The following is a 10,592-nucleotide window of genomic DNA, read 5'->3' as shown; positions in this document are numbered from 1 at the left end:
GTTCAGAGAAAATGACAGGTGCCCTAATTATTTGTAGCATTTTCTTTATTTTATGCACGATATATAGAAGAGGTGATTGGTCCAAATCTTACGGCATAACAAGGGCGCCCAAGAGGGCAATAGCGTTGCCGACGGCTCCTTGGCCGGAAAGCTTGGGCACAAACATGCCCTTAAGAAGACCAGTAGCCGGAGGTTTTACATAACTCATTTCCCCAAAGAAACATGCAGCCATTACAAAAACCATCACTGCTATCAGCATTTCCAGCTTCCTTGCCTGATTAACCAAAACTCAGACATGATAATTAATCAAAATTTAGACCAAGTAAATTACTACGTGTTTACATTTCTTTCATTAATAAACTTTCCTAGATTTTACTATGTTGTTTTTGCTTATGAGAGACTTCTTCGTATGTGTTTTATGCATACTGTTTTGTATTTAGAAAAAAAACAAAACAAAACAGAAATTTGTGATGGTTCAATATATGATTGAAAGTACTTAGCAATTAATTAGCCCATGTTTAATTTGTACACGATGTCAACTTATGCTAGTCCATTTTGTTGAAAAAAGAAGAAAAACCTAATCCACTTATATATATATATATATATATATATATATATATTCATAATTAACCATGGCAACATTTTCTATTACGCCATCCAGAGTCTTTAACCTATCAAAGACTAAAGACTTGGAAGTAGCAGATTGAAGGCTGACTTAATTAAAGTACACCTTTCAAACAAAAAAAAAACCACGACAACATTTTCTTTAATTAAAAAAAATCATACAACTATCAATGGATGCAAATTATTCGTGAATGTGAAAGAGTAAAATTAGAAATTTTTTAATGAAAAAATGCAAAATTAAAAAAGAAATTATAACTTGTAATTCATTTTTTACTTTATATGGATTAGAACAAGGAATGAAAACTGAAAAAAACTTTCTGAAATAAGCTTTGGATGTGCAGTATGACAAAGTGGGACTAGGTCAAGCATGAGCTATCATAATCATAAAATAAAAAATAATCATAATTATAATCAAGATAAGCTAAACTAAACATATGCTAATCCATACTAATCTACACTTTGATTCTGTCACCATGGTTCTAAATTTAACAACTTAAAGAAACGTCATAATAAACAAATTGATCATATCCAAGATGTTGAAATATACAATTATTTCATTATTGAATAAAGAAGCAAAACCTAGTCCACTTATATATATTCATAATTAACCATGGCAACATTTTCTTTAATTAAAAAAAATCATACAACTATCAATTTGTCGTGAGTGTGAAGGGGTAAAAATTAAGAATTTTTTAATGAAAAAATCCAAAATTAAAAAGGAAATTATAACTTGTAATTTTTTTTTTTACTTTATATGGATAAGACCAAGGAATGAAAACTGAAAAGAATTTTCTGAAATAAGCTTTAGACGTTTAGTATGACAAAGTGGGACTTGGACAAGTATGTGCTATCATAACCATAAAATACAAAATCATAATCATAATTATAAATCAAGGTAAGCTAAAACTAAACATATGCTAATCCATGTTAATCTACACTTTGATTCTGTCACCATGATTCTAAATTTAACAAGTTGAAGAAACGTTATAATAAACAAATTGATCATGACCAACAAGTTGAAATATACAATTATTTCATTAATTACTTTAATTTCTACTTAATTTAAGTCACGTTTTTTTTGGTAATTAGTAGAATCAACACTGTAGATTTTCAGAAAAATTAGTTATGTAGCATATGTAATTTAGCTTATCTTCGCAAGGGAAAACACAAGTAATCCGGGTTTAACTATTATAATATGGTAGGAAAACAAGCAATTTTTCCATTGAAATTACATTTTCCTATTCCAAATGGAATTTTCATCAAAATATATATATTTCCAAATATTTATCAAATTATATGTTCTCTTTACTTTTTTTTCTAGACATCTATTAAAAACATTTATTCCTATATTTTATATTAATTTTCATGATTCTTAATTTTATTTTTTTGACATTAAATATAGTAAAAATATTTTTAAAAAAATTTCTAATGTTAATATAAAAATCAGAAAACTGTATTGAGAATTATCAAGGGAAAAAAGGCACATTTTATGAAAGAGATTGGGGAACACTTTATTTATAAATGAGATTATTTTAAAAAAGTTTGACCCAAAAGACAATTTAGATATACAAAGTAGACTTTGATTACCCCATATCTTTGCAGGCCCAGGAGGAGGAGAGTGCTTAGACCAGTGCAGAGAACCCCAGCCCAGACTGGGACGTGAAACAGTATGTTTAATGCAAAGGCTGTCCCAATCACTGCCACAAATTAAATGCATCAAGACAAGTGTTCAACATGTGTAAGCATAAACCATAAAAGTTGCCTGTTTCTTAATTTTATATTGTTTGGACTATGATTTTGCCTTTAGGTTGAAATAATTTCATTTAATTTGTATATAATAATTTTAATTATATATAAATATTTAAATATTTAACTTATTAATTAATGTATAATTTTTTATTTATAAAATAGAGTTCGAATTCCTTTTCTCTCGTTATTAAAAAAAAAATCTGATCGTGTGGTTTATTTGGTTTAAGGTTCATATCACATGCACATTTCTTTTGGTAAATCAGTGGACAATTTGGTAACTGAAATAATTAGACACCTTCAGGAATATCAGCAGCTATTACAGCAAGCTCTGCAAGCAACCACAGGCAATATTTGATCAATACTGGGTACTCAACCTTGCACAATTCTGACAAGTGCTTGCCTGAAAGAAAGAAGTAATTCCGAACAGGGTTAAGTGTCTAAGTTAAATATATCAGAAATGAAGTTCATTAATTATTAGAATGATCAGAGATAATTAATTAATTACCAGTGCTGACTCCAAGATTAGCAGCAAGAGACTGGATTATGAGAGCAAACACTAATCCAATTAACACCACCCACAGCAGCTGAAATTTGCAAGATATTCTTGCAGTCAATCATCTCATTATATATCATTATTCACTCGTTAAAAATTGAGTAACCACTCTCTTTAGTTTACCTCATATCCATGGTTGGCTCCTGCTTGCAAGTCAGTTTCCACTGTGACATGCATGACACCATAGAGATGACGATCATAATCAAGTCGCAGGCACAGAAAAAAGATTGAGGGATGGTAGGAGGGAGAAGGAGAGAGAGGACTTACGGTTGCCAGGATCAAGATAAGCTAATGAGACAAGGAAACCAGGGCCTACAAATGACAAAAACTTTTTCCATCCAGGTTTCTGAACATCAAAGAGATCGATCAGAATTAAACCAAACGAGTAGAAAATAAGAAAAGCAAATATATATACGTACTCAGGCTAGCTGTAAATCAATGAAAGCATCAAATTTTAAAGAAACCAGACCTCATGATCTGGGTCATGATCATGATCATGATCACTGTTTTTGTTGCCATTAGTAGGGAAGGATTCCGGGGTGCTTCCCTCCACATTGACAGTAGCTATACGGTTGCTCCCTCCACCCCATGATTTTGGAAGTGCAAGATCAGTCGCTTGCTGCTGCAAACTTCCCATCTCTTTCTTTCTTCACAACAACTATATTGACACACATATTTAAGAAACTGCAATTGTATTTATAGGGCAACATCGCACATTTGTCCTAAAAGGACAGCATTACAGTCCAGGTTTCTTAATTTCCTTTCTTCTCTTCCATACGGCCCTGACACGGTGCTGCTGCGTGACGAGTCGCTATCTTTTCCTTAGTAAACAATGATTTTTCACATAGCAAATAGAGCTAAGTCTCTTGTCCCATTGTCAACACCATCGAAGTCAAAAGCTACAACTTTTTACTTAAATTATTTGATACTTGTAGTTTTTTTAACCTCAATTAATTTTTTAAACTTTATAAGTGAGATAAACTGTTATCACACCTTTATTTAATTATATTAATTTTTAAATTTTTTTAAACGCAATCTAATATGAAACTCTTTAACTTTTATTTTTTATGAAATTTAAGAACTTTACTACTAATGTATAAAGTAATTAACCTTAAAGTTTTTTTTTCTTGAATCTTATTTTTTATACAGAAGATCATGTACCAATCAATCAACTAAATGCTTAAATACATATTAACCTTAAAGTTAATCTTTGTTACATCCACAAGTATTGTCTGAACTAAAAATTTATTGCCATGCAGGTGGCATTGCACATAATTGTTCAAATTAATGTTTCACTGAAGGAAAGACTAAAAGATAGAAAGAAGAAAATCAAAGAGTAAAATGAGAAATTGTTTAGTCTCATTGACCTCTAAAACAAAATTTTTGACCTATAACACTAGGATTTGAGTAAACCTTTGTTTGAGAAAATTAGTAGCTAATTAATCTGTTGTGACCTAATAAGAACACTACCAGATAAACCCATTTCTACCAGTGACATGGGCAATGCCACGCCATCTTCTTTTTCTATCCAAACCCTGATCTCAACCGAGGCAGCTTCAATTGTTTTTTCAAAGTGTGAACAGAATTTAAAAATGGTGATGCATGACGTGTGTGTGTGTATGGATATATGGAGGCCGTAGCTGCAACTTTTCTGGGTCACCAATCCATAATCTTACCTTATTTTTATCTTTAAGAAGGGAAAGACCCAAAATTGTTTGAAAATAGAAACGGCAACTGAACGTTGGACAGAGGTATGAGGCAGGGACCAGACCTCTTGTAATGTTTGTTCATGCTTATGGATGGTCATGGGACAGGACGTTCACCAAAGAAGCTTGGTTTACACATTTATTAATATTAATATGTTTAATTTGGTGAAAATTGTATTCTGTTGAATTAACGGGAGAGTCATAAATTCAACTTTGATGATGAATTGTCTCACAATATATAAGGGAATAAAGGTGAGAATTCTTAAATCTTTGAAGTACAATTTAACATCGTCTCCCTGAGACAGAGAGGGAATGAGTTTAAACTCATACCCTGATCCATTACCAAGTGTATAAATATGACCTATAAAGGCGTCCAAACCCACAACAGATTCTAGTATAAGTCAATACCAAGTGTTTTATAGGAGTTATCTCCCGTTGGTTTGGATCTATTTTTGTTTCAAGAATATGGGAAATCAAATTAGGAAAGCGCAAAGGATTATTAAAATGTAAATGTGTACTGGTCTTTGTCATCCAATATAAATAACAATTGAGGACAGGTGTGGCTAACTACTGGTCTCAAGAAGAAAACCCTATGATGATTCTCCAGTTTTGTAAGGAGTTACAGTCACAGAAATGGTTTAGACTCAATTTGAAATGGGTTTCTGTTGAATTGCAAAACTAGTTGGGGTTCACCGCAAAGAGAGGTTTTTCCCTTCATGTCGTTCTGTTAAGTAGACAAAGTTCTTTACATGTAAATTTGTATTCAGACACCATGTAAACCGAACTCAAGCTGAAGCTCAAGCTGAAGCTCAAGCTGAAGGGGCTTGCTCCATGCTCTGTGCGTCCGTTCCATCAGCAAGTCATCATCAAGGCAAAAACAATTCCAAACCCAACGGCGCGTCCCATGCCTTGCATGCTTCCAGTAGCGTTCATTGGTTCACAACACAAAAATCTGGCTGCCTTACTTTAATAAAGAAACAACTAGTGAATGTTGCAGATTCTAGTTAAACCAAACCCTTTATTTTATTGTATAATTCCATTGACTCCAATATCGATCATGCATCATTTGAATATAATATAAGAAGTGGAAATAATGATATAATTAAGTTAATTTCCTGTCTATTTGGAAGTATTGGTCCTAATCCTCATCTTTTTGCACAGCATTTAACTAAACTATGAGCATGCAACAAGTAAGAACCATGTCACTTTGATTAAAAATAAAACAAATTGCTTGTTTCAGCAAGCATTAGGCTGGTATGTTACAAATGGCAAATGAGAGGGACATTTCCCAAATCTTGCATATATGCAAGAATTATGTTTTAGCAGAAAATGGCAGATGTATGTTATCGATGATCTGTAACCAAAAAAAGAAAACAGAGCAATGGCTAACAAAAATAAGCCATTTTACCAGAGATGATTAATTTGTAAGACGTTTGCATGGTTCAGTAAGCGATCGATGCAACAATTGTGGGAATTGAGAATGAACAAGGTTTTTTATGCTAGCTAGATTGGATGTAAAATAAAAAGTGATGAAAAAAAACAAATAAAGAGGAGCTAGCAGACCCATAGTCACCGTTTAGATGGTAAGGAGTTCATTAGAAGCTTGTGTAGTGCATTGGAATTTATTGCAGAGTACGAAATTGGTGAGGGGCAAAACAGTGAAACCTGCTATCATCAAGAAAGCAGAATTATAACTTAATTCCCTTTGAAATTTAAAATCCATACTATCAAAATGCTACATGATTTAGGGGGGAAATAAGAAAGAAAGAAAGAAACCATAAGACCTTTCTATTCCCATTTCGGCACTTCTATTTACTATTTTTCCTCCTCTTCCAGGACCCGCTAGCATATTATCAAAGCCCAGTTTAGCAAACACCACCGCCGCCGCCACAGCCACCCATGCCACTGCCGCTGCCAGTCCCACATGCACAACCAGTAGTCATGCCGCTATCACCTACTGCAGTAATGGTGACGCCTGGATTAGCACCACCTCCAAGTCCTCCACCAGTCCTGTGGCCTTCAGGGTTGACACCCACACCTTTGCTTTTCTTGATAATGCATTCGAAGAAGCAAATGAGCAGAAAAAATAATGTCACAAGGACAGAAATAAAGGAGATAACACATATGTAAACTGTGTCCATCTCTCTTCCTGAACAATTCTCTCTTAGTTTCTTTTCTGCAAGCACCAAGATATGTGACACATCACAGGGTGAGGAAACGAGCACATAAAATGGTCAGTTTCAAAGGGTACTCAGAGTGATGACTGCCTTAATGAAGCCAACCAAACCATTCTAACACTAGAAATTTTGACAGAACAGAGGAAGCAGATTCTTTGTGCATTAAAAATTGAAAATGACAACCTTTAATGAAGGAATTGAAGTAATGATCCTAAAAAAGGTAATCTGGAATAGCTTAGACTGTCCTGTTATGTTTCTCAACATATGTAGAGTGAACTGGGATCTCCTCTTTTATAAAATTTTTAGAAATTGAATTGTTTTCAACTTTGCCTTTAACCCATAATTATCATCAAAGGTGTCAACATGAATACCATGTATGGTAAAAGGGATGAGAAAATAGAATGAAAGGAAGAAAAAAAATGCAATGTATAAATATAAAACTTCCAGAAAAACCACTTGGTTGAAATTCTTGTAAACAATTTTTTTGTAGTACACAAGTTCACACGCTAGATGGATAACTTGGAAGCAGGACCATTCAATTGAAAATACTATGAAAAATCAAAAAGCATGATCACCAAAAAACAGGAAATTATATGTTTACAGAAAGTACAACTGCTTATAGCTTTAAACTTAGAAGTCTCAAACAAAACTCCAGCCTTGTGAAGCAGAAAGCAAATTCAATTCATTCTGTAATAATACTTACCACCAGAGAGCCCCAACAAACAACTAAATCCTCTTGTTTGCAGTGCTTTACATGGTTGAGCACAATTAGCTTTTCCTGAAAATTAAGCTTCCTCAACAATCCTCATCATTATTATGTGATCTTTATTTGTTTCACCTTCATCACTTGCCTACATCTGCTCGCTATACCATCTTTTATTCTTTTATGCACCTCATTATCTATCAAATTGGCCGCTCCTACTGAATTCAGTGTATCACAAACTAACTTATATGTATACTCTCTGGGAATAGATGCCCCTCTGACCAACTCAAGAAGAATATCCTTAGCCTCCAACACCCTTCCCGCTTCACACAGAGCATGTATAATGGGAGTATAAGAACTATTAGTTGCTACCCCATGATTCATCTGTTGCATCCTGCGCATCATCTCAATACCCTTATCAATCTCATTAACAGCACAGTAGTACCTAATAAAAGAATTATAAGTGATCCGGTTAGGAACACAATCCCGTTTATTCATATCATCATAAAGTTCCAAAGCCCTTTCAATTCGATACGTCTTACAGCAACCATCAATCAAACAATTATAAGTCACAACATCAGGAACAAAACCCTTGAACAACATTAGCCGAAACAAGTGATTCGCCTCATAAAGCCTCCTCCTAATCGCCTTTCTACATCCAGTTTGCACACTAAATTTACAATAAGAACTTATCAAAATCGTATAAGTATACACATCTGGTGGACAAATAAACCCTGGTAACTCCATCTGTTCCAACAAGAACCTTGCTTTGTTAAAATTCCCAACTCTACAAAGAGCATGAATAATCATATTATATGCAAAAACATCAGGTTTGCAACGGAACTGCTTCATTCTATAAAAACAAGCCAATGCTTCAGTAACTAACCCTTCTTCTCCTAGAACTTTAATCAAACAGGAGACAGTAGAAGTAGTAACAAGCCCCGAAGTTTCTCTCCTGGACATTTCTTTGAGAAAATGCCAAAGGCCCTTCAAGTCATTACCTTTAGCCAAAACAAAGGCCATTTCTTTACAAGTTTTCTCATCATGGGCAAACCCAAAAAAATTTTCTACCCAGATATAGAATTCCATTGCTTTATCTAATCCTAAAGCTACCCTTTTGGGGTCTCTATAAGCAGCAGGGCCAAGGACAAGAACATTGTGGGAATTCTTAAAATTTTCTTGCTTGATGTTTCTTTGTTTTAAAGGAGCACGGTGCCGGAAACCTTTCTGGCAGCCAATGGAACGAGGGGATTGGAAGAAGAATTTTGAAACGGATCTTAAGATGTCCGAAACTGAATCTGTAGTCCATGGATTTGAGGTTGTTGAGGAAGCGAGTTGGGAATCAAAGGGTCGGTTTTGGAGCATTATTGATAATACTTGGTGTACCATGGCACTGTGGCTGCGTTGCAAAGGCTTTGTGGGAATCATCTTTCGATTGAATTCGCTCAAAGTTCTGTTCTTTTCTCCTTTTTATGGTGGGTGTTTTGGGATTTTTCACATATCAGCAAAAGAATATAATGTACAGCATCGTAACAGATTTCTGGTGCTTCTTCCTTTACTACTACTTTTTGGGCAAGTTTGAAGTTTGGAAGTGCTTTGGAGGCGATGGAGGAAGAAAAAGATGGCAAGGAAAAGAGTCACTGCATATTTGCAGTAGTAGTTGATGATAAAAAGCCCATAGTTTGATTACTTACATTCTGAGAGGGTCAGTTTATATGGGGTTAGCTTGACTAATTTCCATGAAGCCCATGAATGAGGCCTGGTCCACTGCTCCAAGGTTGGAATGTCACCAATTTCATGTCAATAAAAAATGAGTTCAAAATATATAAACATGTATCTTTCATAATTTATTGAATATATCTTTTATATTGAGGAGGTGAGTTCATGATTTATAAATTTATTTAAGTTTTATTTTAAAATTCAAGATCATATAAAACTATACTTAAGTTTTGACTCGCATTTAGTATTAGAATACTTAAAATTTATTGATTTGAACCCCTATAAGAGATATAAAGGTTAAAGTATACCTGAATTAGCATAAGAATCCTTTTTTTTTACAGGCAAAGAGTTAGTGCAATGAAAACGTTATATAATTAGATAAAATAAAATGTCACAAATCTCACATCAATAAAAAATTGAATGAGTTTTTAGTATGTAAATATGAGTCTTTCACTACCTATCAAGCATGTATAGAGTTGAGCTTAAGTTTCAACCCGTAACATGGGTAATTGTATAATCTTAATCTTATCAAATGCATAATGAAAATGAAAGATAGTAAAGTTTCATTCAATCAACAATTGCAATAATTTTCTTTTTTTAAGATTTGAGAAAGAAAATTCAAACCTTACTTTAACTAAAAAGTTTATGTATCAATCAATGTATCAAATATTCGAGTGTAACTAACATGATACTTGAATGCTTTGAATGTATGACTTTTTAATACTCAAATATTCATGATCAATCTTGTCTAGTTGACCATAGTTCAAGAAGACAAATTTACAAGTATCATTTATGCTTCACATTTCCACGCAATACGTAAAGATAAGCTGTTGGAAGCTTTGCAAAAAGGTTGATTGCTTCATGTTTATGCCAAATCTTAATTACTGAAACCATAGAAAATTAGAAAATCCACTTGGCGAATTGGTTTCAATGTTTCAGAGGCAACGCATGCAAGTTTGATGATTAGCCCACAAATTTAGAAAATGAGGGGTTGAGCTTTAGTAGACCAAAGGAGATAAAAAAAAATGAATTTAAAGAAATTATTGTACCGGCACGATTGAGCAAGATTGACAATAACCAGAAGAGGACGAATATGGTACCGCATGCATCTTGGAAATTAGGATTGAGCTTTAGGTATTTTGGTAGACTAAACCAAAGGAAAAGTATTGAAGAAATATTAAGGACCTTGACTTTGATCATATCATTTTTGACTTATCAATTATGGGAAAACATATAAAAAAAGAAAGAATTTTGTTTTCAAAACCTCACTCTTGAATTTATAAAAACATAATATTTAAAAATGCTTTTGAATTATTTAAAAAATTTAAATAATTTTTTTATTACATTTAATCAATTTTTTT

The 10,592-nt window shown here is 33.4% G+C and overlaps 2 protein-coding genes across 2 annotated transcripts; both read right to left on the bottom strand.

Moving 5' to 3' along the window:
* Positions 1–88: 88 nt before the first annotated feature.
* LOC110416827 (metal transporter Nramp7.2-like) lies at positions 89–3,597 on the bottom strand. Its single transcript, XM_021428933.2, has 7 exons — positions 3,396–3,597; positions 3,194–3,272; positions 3,050–3,090; positions 2,879–2,957; positions 2,669–2,773; positions 2,212–2,321; positions 89–274 (listed from the first exon to the last, which is right to left on the bottom strand). Exons 1-7 carry the CDS (start codon positions 3,561–3,563, stop codon positions 89–91), a joined length of 768 nt encoding a protein of 255 aa, XP_021284608.2. The 5' UTR covers positions 3,564–3,597.
* Positions 3,598–6,252: 2,655 nt separating this feature from the next.
* LOC110416876 (Pentatricopeptide repeat (PPR) superfamily protein) lies at positions 6,253–9,132 on the bottom strand. The gene is given in 3 exon segments (XM_089783644.1): positions 6,253–6,680; positions 7,513–7,632; positions 7,635–9,132. Coding segments are annotated over 2 exon segments (1,344 nt in total). The 5' UTR covers positions 8,941–9,132; the 3' UTR covers positions 6,253–6,680; positions 7,513–7,594.
* Between the last annotated feature and the right edge of the window lie 1,460 nt (positions 9,133–10,592).

The sequence above is a fragment of the Theobroma umbraticum genome, unplaced genomic scaffold, assembly GCF_002168275.2.
Source record: "Theobroma umbraticum cultivar Fairchild unplaced genomic scaffold, ASM216827v3 scaffold_51.0, whole genome shotgun sequence".
NCBI lineage: Eukaryota > Viridiplantae > Streptophyta > Magnoliopsida > Malvales > Malvaceae > Theobroma > Theobroma umbraticum.
Note: the sequence above shows the minus strand (reverse complement) of the source record. Positions and strands in the feature narration are given on the sequence as shown.

Bases quoted from the DNA above. Each gene is read 5' to 3' on its own strand.
- LOC110416827 (XM_021428933.2), bottom strand. From the start codon at position 3,563: ATGGGAAGTTTGCAGCAGCAAGCGACTGATCTTGCACTTCCAAAATCA. The intron at 2,958-3,049 runs GTAAACTAAAGA...TGCAAATTTCAG, and splicing joins GAGCCAACCATGGATATGAG to CTGCTGTGGGTGGTGTTAAT. The intron at 2,322-2,668 runs GTGTCTAATTAT...AATTTGTGGCAG, and splicing joins AGCTGCTGATATTCCTGAAG to TGATTGGGACAGCCTTTGCA.